Raw genomic sequence first — 17,190 nt, forward strand, 5'->3', positions numbered from 1 at the left:
TCGCTCTACCTCCAGCTTGATCATCCGGCTGTCCAGGACATTTTTGTCAGCCGTGGGGGCGCAGTAGGTCTGAAGCATGTGGCTCGTGTCGGCCACCCAGTTCTGCAGCTCCTTCAGCCCGTGGTTGAACAGCTGGTGCTCGGTCACGATGCGGTCGATCCGTGACGCCTTCTCCTGTTGAGCGAAAACGAATGATAAAATAAGGAAACTTTCCTCATCATCGTGATACTTAGTTCGCTCCCAAGTTTCAACGTTTTTTTTCGTATTCAGACTTTGGTATTGGAATATACATCTTTTTTTTTTTTTAATTAGCCCTGTTGCGCATGCCTCCAGCCCCCATTTATCATCACCCAGAGACAACTTGCAAGGTGTTACTGTACCTTGGTCAGGTTGGTTAAAGCAAGGAACTGAGCAGAGAGCTGCGAGACACGGTGCACAAAACCCTTGCCAGCTGCGTGTTCGTCCAACAGCCGCTGGGCCTTCTCTTTTAGCCTGCTCAGCTGGACTTGGTGGGAGGTTAGCTCCTCCAGCACAGACTGAAAGGGCACAAGCAGGTTTTGGTAGAAAGCATGCAAGAAGAAGCAAAGACAGGTATTGCCAAAGGGGGGGTTGAGGACTTAAAACGTAGCTGTAAAGGAAAGCGAGCAGCACCAATGTGAAGATTAAGGCGGCATTTTGCGGGCAGTGAGCACAAGCTGGACAGAGGCAGTGGGCCATTAGAGCTCAATAACAGCGTCACAGTTTAGCTCCAACGTTGGCTTCAAGATGACCTTCCAATGTTTCCTCCAATATTAGTTTTCCACGTCATCTTTAACGTTAGCTTCCAAAGTTATCTTCAACATTAGCCCGAATGTTAGCTTCTGAAGTGAGCTTGCAATATTATCTCTAACTTTGGCGATAAAGCCCAAAGTTTGCATTCGATATTAGCTTAACTTTAGCTTCCAACGCTGCCACCAATGTTAGGTCCCAAAGTTATTATTCGTATTAGCTTGTCAACAATAACTCCTGACATTAACGTTTAGCTTCCAATATATACCTCTATCACGAGCTCTCACTTCAGACCTAAGGAAGAACATTACCTTGCAATGTTCATGTAGCTTCCAAAGTTAGCTTCAACATTAACTTCTTATTTTAGCTCCAACGTTAGGTTCTAACGTTCGCTCCAACGTGAGCTTCAAATATTATCTGGATGGAATGCTGACCTGATGTGTACATGGTGGGTGAAGATGAGCCGAGCAATTTTCCAGCGTGCCTACCTGTAGTTTGTGGAGCTCCGTCTTCTTGGCCGGTAGATCGTGAAGCCGCGCGCTGCTCTCCTGCACGGCCATCTCGGTGGCATTCAGGCACTCCTGGAGGGGCTCAGCACTGGCCTCAAAGTCCTTCATCTGCGATACGAGGTTCTGCAACCAAAAACAACAACTCTTCCGTCAGCGGGATTCTTTTGAAAACCATGATGACCTGATTCTTGCTCACTTGTAGATTGAGCTCTCTGGTGTGAAGATTGGACATGATGTTCTTCCAGTCCTCAAGAGCATGATTGGTCTTCGTTCGAACCGACTCCACTTTGTCTTTGGCAGCGATCATGGAGAGAAGCTCACCCGTGACCACCACGCCGTTGAGTTTGGACTGACCCAGCTCTCTGTCGCTTAGAAACTCCTGAGGAGGAAGCGAGCATGAGTAGAAAAAAACAACTTGTGCACGTACACTACGGATGAAAAGTTACAGATATCGGGTGAAATTTCAGAGGTGAACCTAAATTTGGCCATCTTTAATCTTTTAAATGTTAACTTTCAATGTTGGGTTCAACATTACATTCAGCATGATCTATAAAAAAAAAAAAATTCCAACGCTAGCTTTGGACATTTGCTACAATGTCAATTTCCATTGGTTGATTCCAAAGTTAGCTTGAAATTTAGCAATTGTAGTACAGCTGTTCCTTGTCAGAATACCCAATTACCAGTTACCTGAATTTTTTGCAAGCTCGTCGAGGCCTCAGAGAGATTTTGGGGTGCGTCGAAGCATTTGGCCGTGTTGATCTTGTTGTTGACCAACCACTGCTGGAACTCCCTGCAGGCCGAGCGGAATCCCTGTTCCTGCAACTTCTCTTTGCTCTGGCACTCCCTGGCAGCTCGGAGACTCAAACTAGGAGCAACCCCCCCCCCCAAAAAAAATAGCAAATCATCCATCCATGCATTTTAAATTGTGTTTGACCTCATTAGAACTGACTTTAGGTGAGAGGTGAAGTCATCACTTGTTATATCGTGGTTCACTTTTTGTGGAATATTTGCTATATGGTGGGAATTTTGTTTAGGGGTGAGGGGACCTATCACGCATAATTTTTTTTTTTTTAATGGAAACAATGGATATTTGCTGGAAAATGTCCACCCCTTGCAACCCTTGCAAGGCAATTCCGCATTACGTATTACCTGTTGTATTCCTTAATGAGGGCAGAAACTCTGTCAGACTGGGCGGCCACATCTCTGGAGAAGCGGCACAGATCATTGAGCTGCGTCTTCAGGCTATCGCACATGGGCTCGGCTTTGACAAGCTCCTCCAATGTGTCCTGGGAACAACGAGGGTTTTATTTTCCTGTGGCTCTTATGTACGAAGTGTGGAACTGCCAGTGTGTGCAAGCGAAACATACGTTTGAACAAGCTGGTAAGTCGAGGGTCCGAAATATTTTTACTCCGCATCGGCAGTTCCACGCCTCCGTAGTTCTATGCGCCAGATATCAAACCCACCTTTGCAATCTGCCAGCTTTTCACAGCGTCCTCTCCATCACTTTTGCCCTCGGCCTGCCCCAGTCGGACACGCCAGTCGTGAAGGTGACGCCCCAAGTCCTGCATGTCCTGCTCCAGCTGCCCCGACAGACTGCTGAACTCCTGCTCGGAGGTGGTCATCTGAGAGAGGGCCGTCTCCAGACTGGCTCGGGTCTGAAGCGCCGCGCGTTCCCACTGTTCCCAGCTCGACAGCAGGGCTCCCTCCTCGCGCTCGATGGCCTCGTAGCCCCCCGAGCTGGTGTGATCTCTTGCTGCTGCCCCGCACCTCTGCGCCCGGTTGAGCCTCTCTCGGCCTCGCTGCTTGGAGTCCAGCAACTCCTGTGAAACAAACAAAAAAACAGTCCCTGACGAGCCCTGAGAACTATCTGTGTTGCCGTTTAAATATGCACAGGTTCCCACGGAAACATGCATATGTTGGCCTTTGAGGGGTCGGAGGGGAAACTCGAAACATAACAGGGGAGTTCAGTCACTAACTAAACGGACGTGACTGACGCTCACCTGGACCTTGGCCAGCTTTCTTTTAATGGACGCCGAGTCTCCCGACAGGTCAGACCAGCGCTGGAGTTCCTCCTTGGCTGAGACGAGCCAGTCGTTGAAGTCTCTGACGGTGTCCAGGTACTGCTCATGCTCAGACACGACGCTTTGCATGCACTGGATTTTACCCTTTGGGAAACAACATGTGGAACTTATCGTTAAAATCCGAATCCCACATCGAGACTACTCGCAAAAAGTGAGGCATATTTTGGGTGAGGTGGCCACTGAGCTGTAGCTAAAATAGAGAGACTGTAAGAGTCACAGAAAGGCAAGGAAGTGGACGTCAATGGAAATTTTCATGGATCAAAACACCTGTCGCGAATGTTTCCTCCTCGTTCCATTGAATTTTGCATCCAGAATTCCGCTCCAAAACCGACTGCAGCCCCAGACTTTTTGTCAGCGTATTTACGCGAGCTCGCCTTACCTTGACCACGGCTGAGATATCCGCAAATTGCGCGTTGAGCTCCGCCCGCGACTCCGGTCCAAAGTTCTGGTCGGCGGACTTTTCGTACAGCTCCACGGCCTTGTCCGTAAGACGTGACAAGGCTACAGCGTGGGCGTCCACGTCCGCCTGGATAGCCCTGAGGCGCTCCAGGAGAGCAACCTTCTCTTTGAGGCCGGGCTGCTGGGGGAGAGTCACGCCCAGCTCCTGCTCCGCCGACTCCATCCACTGCTGCAGGTGGTTCTTGTTCTCCTGGAAGCTGCTCCACTGGGCCACCGTCCACTCCAGTCGACTGTGAGCAGGAATTTGGCGGTCACTAGCGAGCGCGGTTTCTCCCGAAATGGCGCGTGATTGCCGACGAACGGCGTTTCGTTGAATGGTCGACATGTGAATTGGTAGGTCTCGATCTCAAAACGCCGGCATGAATTGTGCAAAATTTTGCAGATGTTGGCACGGGTTGGATATGTTGAAGCTGGAAAACCTTTCCATTCATTTCAATGGGACGACTTGCGCAAGTATGCAAATGAAACAAAATAGCTGCCCGCAAGAATATTCTGATGTCGGAATGCAAGTAGCGCCGATGCTATCAGCCATCATTCTGACATTTGTGCCTCACGTCACATGCCTTACCTGTGGCAGCTCATGGAAGTGATCAACATATTGGCCCAGGCGTCCTTCAGACTCTGAAGCTGCGAGCCAATGGCCTCCTGGCCTTCCATCCGGTTGTGCTTGAGGACTTGTTCCCCTTTTCCGACCGTCATGTTGAGCTTCACCTCGCCTTCACCCTTCATCAGCAGGATATCCTAGTCGAACAACGAGGCCAGCGTATGAATACTAACACATCTCGCCGTTGGTGAACTCAACGAACCTCTCCTCACTTAACTTGCTGTGAATAGTTGTTTTTTTTAGGTGCTTTTTGTGGAAGTTGAAGATGCTACAAAATAGCACCAAAAGCCCTCGACTAAGTCAGAGTTGCTCTCAACAAAGTACCATGTTGAAGTGGCACTTTAATGAGAGACAAGCTTTGTGTGTCAGGGAGGAGCCAAGTTTAGCCTGGGCTGTCGAGCGGCAGTAAGGAAAGTTTTCATTGCGTGTGCATTCACGGCTTGTGTTTTAGTCCTACTTATGCCTTCACTGCAAAAAATGTGCCGCTCACTCTGGTATGTCCGCCTTGCTCTGCCGGAGGTCAATATCAAACAGACAAACATCTATATATTGTAGTGGAGACTCGGCTCTTCTCATGGCTTCTCAGTACGACAGTAAAAGGGAATATGAGATCTACGCAGAGGATAAGGAATAGATGCCTGTATATTTTGTCTCTACGTGGGTTGTGTGTGTGAATATGTGTTGCTTGAAGAGCAACAACACAAAGGCCCGATGGATATAGATTTTTTTTTAAGGCTGATTCAGATACTTGATAGAATAAACTTAATAAAAAACACATTTTAAAAATAAAAATCAGATAGCTTGATGATAGTTTTGCATTTGTCTAACTTTAAAGGAGAGAGACAAATTGGTGGGGTTGTTTTTTTTAGTTTTTTTTGTTTAGTTTTTTTTAGGCAGGATGTTTGAATTTTCTTTTGTTTGTCTTATTGTAATTTCCCCATTGCGGGACAAATAAAGGGATATCTTATCTTATGTTGTCATGTATTCAGGTACACCAAAAAAAAATGCATGCAGCTCTTTTTGTGAAGTGAGGTGAGTCGCCTTCGAACATACAGCACTCATGTTGGAGCTCGCGAGCCAAAGCAAAAATATTAGCCGATCGACAATCTTGAAAAACCCCGTTCGCCATTTTTCTCATTGGTCCGACCTGTACAAGAACAAGCCTTTTCTCCAGGGTCTCCTTGTTGCCGACGGTGCTGTTGAGCGAGGCCAGACGCTCCTGGACCCCGTGCAGCCAGGTCCAGTTGGCCTGCAGCGTCTCCTCGAAGGCCTGCTGCTCCTGCAAAGTCAGCTGGCAGCTTCGCAGCCTCTCGCGCCCGCGTCGCAGCAAGGTCTGATGCTGCGACTGCAGCTGAGACGACACGCGCGTCTCGCCGCCGTCGCCTCGTCCGCCTTCGTTCAGGGCCTGCGCCTCCTGACACAAGCGTTCAAAAGAATCTCTGAATGGAAAAACAAAACAAAACAAAAAAGCAGTCCCAGGTTGACTTCCTCGACTCCATGTTGTCCATTTGCAGATTTCTGGGTTTCATGTGTCAGACATGTCACCATCAAGGAAGTTGAAAAAGAAAAAAAAAAACAACAAACAACAAGGATACAAAATAGCAAGTGGTACAGGTATTTGTTTTCAAATGTAGGGAGTAGAACTAAAAAAATTGGCCGGAAAATAGTAAAGTAAAGATGGCTGACAAACTGACTTCAATACAGCAACCAAGTCTATGAACTTGTTTCGTTGTCCAACAAAAACATGGGCAGATGGGCACCTTTCTTTGAGCACTTCCTGCTGATATTCCTCCACCTGTTCGAGCAAAGCCTTTTCCGGCCCGCGTTGTTTGGCTTCAAGCAGATCTGAAGTCATCCTCTTCTCCATGTGCTCCAACCACCACTTCAGCTTCTTCAGGCGACCCTCAAACCTGAAAAAGAAATGGTAGATTTTTTTTTTTTTAATGGAAAATTTTCTGGGTTTTCGCTACTGATAAATGTTGACATTGTCACAATGAACGCTCGAAGAATTGAAACTCATTTGGTGAATAGAAAACATAAAATACGCGTTGGGAATTTTCACTGACTTAAAAAACAAACAAACGTTTATACAATCGCTCATGAAATTTTATTCAAAGATGAAGAGTTATGATATTTTTAGCGGCTTAAACATTACTTGTGGTGTTCTACAGAGGTCAGTGTTGGGACCCAAATTGTTTATTTCACACATAAGGGACACCGCATCTGTAAAGTTTCCGTTTTTTCTTTAATTATTTTTTTTTGCAGGCGACTAAACAATTTTATGTCCTAGGAAGAATTTTTTAGAGGTGGTCATCATTCAAATGCATGAATTAAAACATTGGGTACACATCAATAAGACAGTTTAGCTTATGTTCAAAGCTAAATTCGTGATATTTGGAAATCGTCAAATGACAGCGTGGAAATCCAGGTGGAAATTGACAACGTGCAAGGCGAAAAGGTTTACGAAATTGGATTTTGGGGCGTCTCCAAGTTGACCACTGTATTGTTTTCCACACCAGGGGCAAAGTTTCAGACGGACTTTGTATCAAGTTGCGCTATTCTTACCCTTTCATGAGGGATGCGCTGTCCTCCAGGATCTGCTGGTTCTGTCTGCACTGCTCCACAAAGCTGTCCCAGTCCTGCTGGATGGAGGACAGGTGCTGCTGGACCTGGCCGGCGTTGGCTTTGGGGAGATGGAGCAGCAGCTTCTCTCCTTCCTCGCAGACCTGCGTCAGATGCACCGTGCCTTCATCAATGCGCTCCGTGGCACCCTGAAAAAAACAAAAACCAAAACACCAATATAGGATGTCTTTCCATCCGAAAGCTTTCTAATCAGTGTTCCCCACGCCACATCGCTAACAGGCACGTCAGAATTTAGACTAAACGGGGGTTCACATACCTTCAGTTTCTGTAATTTGCGTTCAACGATCTGAGTGTCTCCAGAACGGTCGGAGCATTCTTTGACAATCTCCCTCTGCTCCACAAGCCAGCGATGGAATTCCTGAACTAGATCTGCGGGTCAAATCAAAAGATTTCGTTCTAGGGATCACCTCGCAACTGCGGGTGAAGTACATGCTTATTTACATATCATGCTTCATTTATCGCGGCTTCACTACACGGCTCCACTACATGAGTTTTTTTCTGAAATACTGTATTTAGAAAAAAAAATGCAGAACGACTCGGAGGTTTTGTACTTGGCTGGAGGGATGATTGGTTCCCGGCGTCAACCAATGACAGCACGAGTGGATTTATCGCCGTGAGTTGATTGGCTGCGCATCTTCTCAACCCCGCCCAGCACCTTCCCTTGTGTGTCATCACGTGGTTGACTCTCTGATCAGTGTCTTTTCATGCTGTTGTGTTTGCTACGCGCGTGGCAGCACGTCTCTGTTCGCCTTCTCCTCATCAATACCGATTAATTAATTAATCGGAAACACATCGGCTGCGCGGGGATCGCTGGCCAGGAGCTAGCTGGAGGCTGACGGCGGCTACAAGGTCAGAGCGTACAGTGAGAGTGACACAAGTCTCTTTGTCTCTCTCAGAAGGCAATGCCGATTAATGTTATGGTACCCACATACACTTACACAAAAATTCCTAGGGGGGGAGCCAACGCTCCATCGCGATTTACTTTGCAATGACGTTTCTCACCATTGAACAGCTGTTGGAGACAGTTCTGCCGTGACGCCAAAGTCCTGGCCGAAACCTGGTTGACGGACTCGTACGTCTTGATGAGCTCGCTAAGCGCGGACCCCAAACTGGAAAGCTCCTCCGAGGGATATTTGCGACACAGGTTGTTCAGGCTTTCTCTGGTGGCGTCGATACTTCCCTGCTGGTTTTGCAGCTCTTTCTGAAGTTCCTGGCAACCCCAATCAAACGGACAAACGCAAAATGGGACAGTGTCAAAAAAGGCGCCGCCTGCAGGAAGAGACACGACGGAGCCCCACCTTGACTCGGCAGATGTCCTCGGGGTCGGAACCGGCGGGAGAGGACACCAGGGAGTCCTCCATGCTCTTAAGCCAAGCCGACATCTGCGCAATGTAATCTTCCAGCAGTTTCTTCTGGGCGCTGAAGTCCTGCAGGTTTGCCCGCGCCTGCCCGTGCAGCTTCTGAACGGAGTCCATCTTCTTCCTCAGGTCGTTTTCCAGCAACTGCAGCGGTTGGAAGAAAGGTTTTGCCGCTCTCGCCCAAACAAAGTAGAATGAGTGTTCATGTCATCTTCAAGAGCTGCGTGTTTGTTTGTTTGTTTGTTTTGTTACCGTTCCTTTATGTAAAACCGGTCGATGGTGCAAAAAAAAAAAAGAGCACCAATGGTGGAGGTTTTCTACCTACTTGCAGTTTTGGAGGAGTTTCCTGACTTTGACTGCTCCTCTTCAGCTCTGCCCTTTTGCTCTGCAGCTTTTCAAGTCTCAGCTCCTTCTCGGCCATTTGTTCCTGTGGATGTCAAACAGAATTGTGGTTCGCAGGGGAGGATAATTGCATCCAATCTACAAAAAGTCCAGTCGATGGGCAAAAAAACATGTCAGAACCAGTTTCAAAACCAGTTACGACTTTTACTCGGGAAGTGCATGTGGGCATCTAGGTGGGAGTTCGAGCCTACAGCAGCTACTTCGTGTGTGCGTACAAATTGGCCCGTCTAAAAGCGCATCGTGATGATGGCTCTCCTTGCCAAGGTGCGATGGCATTACAGTCGTTATTTTCGCTATATTACGACGCCTCATCACTTTAATTGAAAAGTCAGACACGATTGCATGAAAAAAATCTTACCTGAAGCACAGAGAGTCTCGCCGCTAACTTGTGACTGTCATTGAGATTGTTCAGACTCTCGTTCAGTTCCGTTAGGCAGCTGTTGGCCCAGCTTTCGACGTCGTCCGCAATTTGCCGCACATCCTCCCACAGCAGCAAACTTTGCTTCAGGCGCTGGAGGTTATCGTCCACCCTCTCCGACACCTGCTTTCCAAGAACTTCGTTAGTCACTTAAGAACATTTGTTTGTTCTGCCTATCACTATACATCGCTGACATAGATAGATGAACAAATATATCGGTAAGAGAATATACTTTTAGGGTCAATTACCGTATTTTTGGGACTATACCGTGCACCGGATTATAAGGTTCTGTCATGTTCTGTTTATTAGTTCCAGTTGGAGCGGTGGGCGTTTCCCTCCAGCGGCTCACCTGTCTCGCATCTTAATGAACTCACGACTTAAATATTGCCAATCCCGTTGTCGGAGTAATTCACCAACAAATACAGTTGGTGAAATTGGATCATTTGCAATCACTGATCGGCTCAGTTCCCGCGGTGCGTCGACGACGGACTTCTTTTACGTACATCCAGCCATTGGTCCACCAGCGTCTCCGTCTCCTTTCGGACCATTTGCAAGTCGCACTCTGGCACCTTCTTCAGTTCAATGGCCAACTGTTTTCCTTTGCTGGAAAACCGGTCCAGTTGCTGTTGCTTGTCAGCCATCGCCGTCTTCACCGCTTCATGCTGGGGATGGAGGAACGGGAGTTGGCTATGACGTGACCTGTTGATTGGCATTAAGTTGAGAGCGACTGGACTTTTGTTCTGACCTTGCTTAGGCATCTCTTGGTTTCCTCATGGTCCTTCAGAACAGAGCTGACATCATACAGAGGTTGTGCGCTCTCCATAACGCTGCCGATGGCAGATTTGAGCATTTGATATTCTCTCGTGAGCTCGGCAAGAACATTGCACTGTTCCTGTCTGTCAAAAAAGAAACACATTTTTTTGTCATTCTGAATCAACTGAATGACCATTTTCTCTTTCTTGGCCACCTGGGGGCAATAAAACAAAACAACAGATTAAGGCCGATTTTCTCGTCATTGAAATGTCTTAACTCCTTTCAGCTCATCAGTACAGCACTAATATTAAGCATTCGTTGCAGAGGATCAAGAATGTACGACTGTGAGTATATAGTCTGTAGACACGTGTTTGCGTCCAATACTTGCTTCAGGGGATGTCACACCACCCCAAAGCACATTTTAAGAATCTTGATTCCATTTGAAATTCAATTCAAGGGCAATTTTGCAATGCTCCCGTTGTCCGTCCCATTTTGTGAACAGTAGCGACACTCCGAAATTGAGCATCTGCATCCACTCTTAAAACGAAAACCACATCAACGTTTTGTTGTTTCTGCTATCATGAGTGCATGATGTTCCCATGAGTGTCTTAATTCAGACATGGAAACACATTCCCGCAGTACCTCTCCGTAATGAGCCTCTTGGTGTCCTCCCACGTGGTCTGCAGCAGGCCGATTTCCTTCAGCGCCTGCCCGCCGAGCTCTGCGTCTCGCTGGGCCAGCTGGTCCGCCTTGTCCCTCAGCCATTGCTCCTCGTGCTGGTGGGACTGCAGCTCGTCCTCCAGCTGATTGAAGAAGCGCAACCTGACACAAACAGGAATGCAGTGTAGCTCAAAGTCAGGGATGTCCTTACTTTTGCCATTTGGGAGAGTTCAGGGGAAAAAAATGCTCTGAGCATGTCGTTACCTTTGCTGGAGAGCCAGAAGGCTGGGCTCTTTCAAGCTCTGATGGTCGGCTTTTTCTTCAATGTCCTCCACAGATTTGAGCAGCTGCTCTTTCCGCTGTCGAAAGGAAGTCCACAGAGCCCCCAAGGCCTCGGCTTCGCTCTGCTTGGTCCCCAGCAAGTGCCTTACCGCATCCAGCTCAGCGCTGAGCGAATCGGCAAGCGTGCGGCAAGACCTTCGAGAGCCTTCCTCGCCGCCCATGTGCAGGTGGCTTTTGCAGAGGCCGCTGTCCAGGTCGACGGCCAGCGTTTCCAGCCGACACACGTCCGGCACCGCGGCGGAGACCTCCTGCTGCAGCTCCTCCACTCGGCCGCGGTCCCAGCTCCCGCCGCTCTCCACGGTTTGCCGCAGGCCTTGCAAAACCGCCACGGCCGCGCTATGCATCTGCCGGAAATTCTCGAGCTTTTCGAGGCACTCCAGCTGTAGTTGGACGATGTGCCGAGCCTCGAGGTAGGGCTGGACGCAGCCATCCACTCGGCTACGGAGGAGCTGCGCATCACCAGGATTGCAGGATTGACAGAGACTCTCCGCCTGATTATCTAACTTCTGTTTTGCACTAGCTTGCTTCCGTAAGGCCGTCTGGGTCTCCTGCCAAGGAAAGTTTGGGGAAAAAAAATCTGTGCCTCATTCATCTTTCATTTCCAATAAAATAACAAAAAATAAGACAGATACAGATTATTTTGGTATGGTTTTTAACAAAAAAAAAGGTGGAGAAAAAAAAGTTTGCTTTTTCAATATTTCAACTTCTCACATCAAAAATAGGAAAAAATGTTTTTCCAAATTGCTATTTCAGGCTCGCATCAAAAATGGATCACAGGGCTGAATTTGATTGAATGTGTTTGGGTAAAAAAAAAAAAACAACAACAACAAAAATCATGACATTAGCGACTAATTGAATCCATGCCCAAAAGGTTTCGAATTGGCTGCGTTTGACGTGTCCCGTGTCACTTACGTTTACTCTGGTGTTGGCCGCGGGCAGGTCATTGATGCTGATTTGGGAAGCTGCGTGTAGATTCGAAAGCATGGACTCACTCCACTGGGAGAATTTCTGAAGGTCGCGATCAAACTGTTCCATGAGGGCCAGATGCTTCTGGAGCTCCTCGATTCTGGAGGACAAAAACAATTCATTGCGATAATTATTAGCAGTTTGGTCAATGGATGGATGGAAGATTCCTCGTGATTTGTAAGTAAGTCGCCCTTAACTCTGTGTCTGGCCCCCTGAAGAGGCTGTAGCGCCACAACGTAGACGCGCGTTAGCAGTAAGCTAGCAACCCGTAAGGCTAAGCTATGTGGTGATTTAAAAAAATTTGTCATTTTCTTAGTGAACTCCAGTGGGGAGTGGCGATCCGAAATTAACAGTGAGCCAGCGCGAGGACTACACAAAGGGTGAGATGTGGCGGAAGCTTTGGGATCCGGACGAAAGCTTCAAAGTGTTCTTTTTTTTTTAAATGAAGAATGTCTAAAAACCTTTGAGGAAGAGCTTCATTTTGGGCACGCAGTCTCGTCTGCAAGACGTCAAGCTCTTCCCTCAGTCGGCTCGCCCTTTCATCCGGTGCGTTGTGATAAAGTGACGTCCCGAGAGAAAGCAGCTCAGCGTGAGAGGTCCCCAGCGCCTGGACCTCCGACTGCAAGGCCTGAAAATTATTTTAGATGACAAAACAGAGAAGTCATTTGTTTCTTCATTTGTTCAGGTTAGGCGCAAACGCGTGGAATGCACCTGCATGTCCCGCAGCTCGCCGCAGAGTTTGGCTTTGTCGGCCGACAGGCAGCGACACTCAGATTTGAGCGCGCACTCGCTCCTCTCCAGACAGGAAATGAAGTTGCAACGTTGTTTCTCAAACCTGCAGCCCAACAATCCACAAAGTCGGAAAGTGTCAGCTATTTTTTTTTCCAAGAAAAGAAAAATGCTTTATAAGCATTTTTTGATACTTATCAAAAAATTCTTTGATAAGCATCACTGCATTTTCTAACATTTTCGAGCATTGTGCTCAGGTTCAAGTGGCCGTATCATTTTTATATTATACAAACTTAGTTGCTCAATTTTTTGCAATCACTTCATTGAAGAGGCGACACATGTCACAATTTCAAATACAAAAGCAATGGGGGGAAAAAAAAACCCCAATCATGATGAAGTCCAGGTGCCTCTGCATGAAACGCATACGGTTCTTTTTCACCTTTGCCAAGCCGTTAGCAGGGTCTCCAGAGTGCTCTGCTTGATCTTGGCTTCCCGAGTGCTTTGTTCCAAGCCAGTGCTTAACGCCTTCACAGTCGCCTCCGCTTTCTCCCTGTGGCTGAGTCGCCGGGCGCTGGCTGACAGTGAGAGCGACGATCCCTTCAGCCTCTCCAGTTGCTGAGAGACGTCCTGGGAGACAGACACACGAGATGAGACCGGCGGTTGGGACCATGTTGAGAGCTTTGGTCCATCTCGAGCAGGGATGGGCAACTTGGCAGGGGACGGGACTCATTTTTGAAAATATAATTGTAATTAAAGCGTTTAACACTAGATGGCAGACATTGCTCAAGAAAACTGCAGAAAACAAGAGTTAGGTAGGGGTCCTGGCAAGAAATTAGCACTGAATCAGATCTAGAAAAGGCTCTTTCGGGTACAATAAGAAGCAGATTATATGCTCGCCGGATTTAAAAACAAAGCCATTGGCCTAGTTTGCATCAGCCATGAAAATTTGGTGAAAACATGAACAAAATGAGATAATAATAATAATAATAATAGATTTTATTTATAAGCGCCTTTCAAGACACCCAAGGACACTTTACAATAACAAAAAACACAAAACAATACGGGTTGAGCAGCGGCAGCCAAAACGCGCCAGCGTTCACTCAACCCGAAAGTCAGAAAGAAACAAGGGAGGGAGAGAACAAAAAAACCCACGCTCGAACTACCCTCATTTGAGGATAATTTGAGTGAGGCAAATATATGACCTATACACCTAATTTCAAAGAGATCACAGTAATTGTTATTTTTTGATGGCTTCTATTAAAATTGCGATTTAAAACTTTGTCACAGATCTTGTTAGGAAGTGTGCAATCCTCTGTGCACCCTCCCCCCCAAAGATTTTCGTTTCGGTTGCCCATCCCTGATGTGCGGACTGTGAACTTTTAATTGTCTCCCAACGGGTAAAGGATCAAGCACCAAGTGGTTTTGAAGGGCCCTGTAGGTATCTGATGAGGAGCCGCACGTCTTGATTGGCTCCTCCAGCTTTGACTGTAGCTCACAGAGTGATGCTTGCGCCTAAAACATAAAAAAAAAAAAACCCTCAAATTTTCCATGAACCTAACATGAAGGAAGCCAAAGTGTGGAGAGAAACCCCCAGAGAGATTCCGAGAGCTAAGAGGCAGATATGCGAACCGCAAGTCCATCGTGATGCTTTCCGTCAAGACAAAACACAGCGCAGAATAATTTCTTTCACGGCACCTCTTGGAAGCTCTGCGAGAACTTCCGTTGCTGTGAGAAGCTTTCCCGCAGCTGCCCGTCGAGCTGCTGCACGCTCTCCCTCAGCTCGTCCCAGTAGCGTCCGATTTGGGTCAAGCGGGCCTTGATGCGGGCCGCCTCGCCCGACGAAACGAACCGTGCCAGATCCTGGGAGTCGGCCTCCAGTCCGGAGAGAACCTGAGCACGCTCTTGGAGCTCCGTCTCCACAACCTGGAAACATGGTAGGTAGCAGAGGGTGAAACGAGGCTTCAGGCTGTTTGTTGGCTCTCCTTGCCGAAGTTTAGGATCGAATTTTTACATTGTGCAATTTGAAACAACCGTATAGCCTCAGCTAGCTAACACAAAATGCGAAACGCCAAAGGCACGGGCTGAAAAGTTTGCATCCATGTGACGGTGAAGCAACAGATGAAAAAAAACAATCAGAAACTCAAAGACAGACGAGATAAATATACTGACAGGCATATCTTCTTTATCCTCAGCAGAGGGCGACCAAAATTTGTCAGTGGCTACCTTCACTGTCTCGATCTGTTGCTCCAGTGCCAAAGTGGAACCCTTCAAGGCGTCCAGTTGCTTTTCCTTGTCAGATATCCACGAGGAAAAAGCTTCAAACTCGGCTGCAAAGCCATCCCACTTGATCTTCATCTCCTCTGCAGTTTTCACACTACAGCGGAAGAAGTAGACATTATACAAGAGCTTTGAATTAAAATAAGTCAGTTTTGAAAGAAGCGTACTCCTTTTTGAGGCCAGCCTCCACTTTGTCCACTTGATCGCTGAGGGAGCGAGCTTGCTGAAGGAGCAGCGGCTTGTTCTTTGGGCCCAGTTGGATTTCCGTGGCTCTCTTCAGCAAAATGTTCATATGCGAGGCCTCGGCTTCACATTGCTTCAGGAGCACCTGTTACACACAAACGGGAAATGCTCCTTTTTTTTTTCCAAGCGTCCTTTGGGCCGAGAGATAATCGTACTCTGAACCCCCGGGCCGGAGACCGGTACCGGTCCGTGTGTCATTTGAACTTATAATACTTGCGTTTTATTCATTTTGGCATCTGAAAGATATTTTATTTTGAAAAATGACCGTATTCTGGAGTTAACCGAGGAGTTAAGTTGGACTCACTCTGGTCTGGTCCAGTTCCACCGCCAGGCTCTCCGGACTGCTGAAGTTCAGCTCTCGCTCCGTGGCGCATCGGGCCTTGCTCACAAACTGGCGCACCGCCTCCTGCTGGCTGTCAAACTCTTGCCAGGCCGCCATCGTGACCTGAGGATCACAAAAGGTCACCGCCAACAGCGACAACGGCGCCTTTCCCGGGAGTGGTGGCTCACCTCCAGGCTTTGCTCTTGCGAGTCCATGCTTTGCTCCATTTTTCCCAGCGTGTTCTCCAGGCTGTGCAGGTCCTGCTGCAAAGTGTCTCCCAGGCCTTCCTCGGCCTGCAGCTGCTGCCCCCGATTGATCAGCTGTTGGACGTCCTTCCTCTTCAGCTTCAGCCGTTTCACAACTTGCTACGGGGAAGACAATGTAGACCCGTTAGGACTTCCATCATGGGGGCGGAGGATTTTTTTTTAATAGCAGAGCACCTGATGCACCAGCAAGAGTTGCTGCGCTTCCCTCACAGTGGGACAATCCAGGATTCGGGAGACATCAGACTGAGCTTCTTTCTGCGCTCGGAGAAGATCGTCCAAAGTCGTCTGCACTTCCTCCCTAAATTGAACGCAGTCACCCACAGCCAGGACCATCTTCTCTGCCTAAAACACACCCCGGGAGCGCTTGGGCTGTGATTCCAAAAGAGCTGAAAACCTTTATCAAGCGGCTCTTGATTGTACTGAAAATTGTCGTAACTTGACCTTTTGACCTTATGGCTCACCTGACCTTACAATTTTTTTTTCATGCAATGTAAGTTCTAAAACACTTTCAGCGTTTCACAGATGTATTTTTTTTTGTTTTGTTTAGCAGCAATGAGGAGTCAAAGTATCCAGACCTCAATTATTTGTTGAATATTCATTAAGTCTTCACCGAATAGTCAGAGCAAATCTGAAGGACAGTTAGTCCCGAGCACGTTCGAAACGACAAATGATAAGATGCAGGGCGGTTACTGACCTCGACGAGAGACAAGAGAAGACCTTTGAAATCAGCCGAGAGCTTGCCGAGGGCGCTTCCTTGCCTCTGGGCGTCGCTGTCGGCGCAGATCTCGATCAGGACGGCCATCCGGGCCTTCAGCCGGCAGAGGTTGCCTTCCTGCAGCTCGGCGTCGTTCCTCAGCTCCTGCCGCAGCGCGCAGTGAGACAAACGTGGCGCAAGGGTAACGACGCGAAACGGCTCGCTTGCGAGGGCGGCGCAGCGCAAACGTACCGTGATGGTGGCCTTGACTTGACCGTATTTCCTGGGATCGCCCGCCCGGTTCCTCAGGAGTCGCAGTTGGCTCTCTTTCGAGATCAACCAGCAGGAAAGCTCGGCATATCTGTTTCAAGACGCAAACGTTCAGCTCAACATGACAATTAGTGGCCTCAAAATTAATCGATTCATCGTTTTTCCAGGTCTGAGTTCAGCATCTTAACAGTCAATATTCTGACTGATCAGCTTTTGTTTTTCACCAAAAATCACACATTTGAAAAAAAATGCTTCTTTTACTTTGGAAAGCAACGATTGACATTTTTTTAGGGCATCAGAAGTAGCTGCTAGCATTAATCGGTGGCAAATAAATAACAATCGTCGTGTCACAAACATCAATTGAAAAAAAAACGTCTTTATTTTTTTAAATAAAACTGACTGCAAAACAAATCTTTCAAACACCA

General features: G+C 47.7%; 1 protein-coding gene across 7 annotated transcripts in view; it reads right to left on the reverse strand.

The window, feature by feature from the left end:
• syne1b (spectrin repeat containing, nuclear envelope 1b) overlaps window positions 1-17,190 on the reverse strand; it is an 83,966-nt gene that overhangs the window by 43,786 nt on the left and 22,990 nt on the right. For all 7 annotated transcript variants that reach the window (XM_086126936.1, XM_086126939.1, XM_086126937.1 and 4 more), the window contains 35 exons: window positions 16,748-16,856; window positions 16,496-16,660; window positions 15,976-16,143; window positions 15,724-15,900; window positions 15,518-15,658; window positions 15,138-15,298; window positions 14,917-15,067; window positions 14,389-14,616; window positions 14,107-14,205; window positions 13,133-13,320; window positions 12,676-12,799; window positions 12,426-12,592; window positions 11,911-12,064; window positions 10,921-11,546; window positions 10,639-10,818; window positions 9,989-10,139; window positions 9,747-9,905; window positions 9,184-9,366; window positions 8,749-8,850; window positions 8,364-8,567; window positions 8,068-8,275; window positions 7,322-7,434; window positions 6,988-7,193; window positions 6,183-6,332; window positions 5,570-5,861; window positions 4,387-4,559; window positions 3,739-4,048; window positions 3,279-3,443; window positions 2,742-3,098; window positions 2,427-2,563; window positions 1,965-2,142; window positions 1,474-1,656; window positions 1,257-1,400; window positions 381-536; window positions 10-174 (listed from right to left, as the gene is read on the reverse strand). In XM_086126936.1, the coding sequence (XP_085983062.1) occupies window positions 10-174; window positions 381-536; window positions 1,257-1,400; window positions 1,474-1,656; window positions 1,965-2,142; window positions 2,427-2,563; window positions 2,742-3,098; window positions 3,279-3,443; window positions 3,739-4,048; window positions 4,387-4,559; window positions 5,570-5,861; window positions 6,183-6,332; window positions 6,988-7,193; window positions 7,322-7,434; window positions 8,068-8,275; window positions 8,364-8,567; window positions 8,749-8,850; window positions 9,184-9,366; window positions 9,747-9,905; window positions 9,989-10,139; window positions 10,639-10,818; window positions 10,921-11,546; window positions 11,911-12,064; window positions 12,426-12,592; window positions 12,676-12,799; window positions 13,133-13,320; window positions 14,107-14,205; window positions 14,389-14,616; window positions 14,917-15,067; window positions 15,138-15,298; window positions 15,518-15,658; window positions 15,724-15,900; window positions 15,976-16,143; window positions 16,496-16,660; window positions 16,748-16,856 (6,574 nt within the window). The remainder of the gene's footprint in view (window positions 1-9; window positions 175-380; window positions 537-1,256; window positions 1,401-1,473; window positions 1,657-1,964; window positions 2,143-2,426; window positions 2,564-2,741; window positions 3,099-3,278; window positions 3,444-3,738; window positions 4,049-4,386; window positions 4,560-5,569; window positions 5,862-6,182; window positions 6,333-6,987; window positions 7,194-7,321; window positions 7,435-8,067; window positions 8,276-8,363; window positions 8,568-8,748; window positions 8,851-9,183; window positions 9,367-9,746; window positions 9,906-9,988; window positions 10,140-10,638; window positions 10,819-10,920; window positions 11,547-11,910; window positions 12,065-12,425; window positions 12,593-12,675; window positions 12,800-13,132; window positions 13,321-14,106; window positions 14,206-14,388; window positions 14,617-14,916; window positions 15,068-15,137; window positions 15,299-15,517; window positions 15,659-15,723; window positions 15,901-15,975; window positions 16,144-16,495; window positions 16,661-16,747; window positions 16,857-17,190) is intronic.

This window comes from Hippocampus guttulatus, chromosome 13, assembly GCF_054856545.1.
Source record: "Hippocampus guttulatus isolate MCC_2025c chromosome 13, RoL_Hgut_1.0, whole genome shotgun sequence".
NCBI lineage: Eukaryota > Metazoa > Chordata > Actinopteri > Syngnathiformes > Syngnathidae > Hippocampus > Hippocampus guttulatus.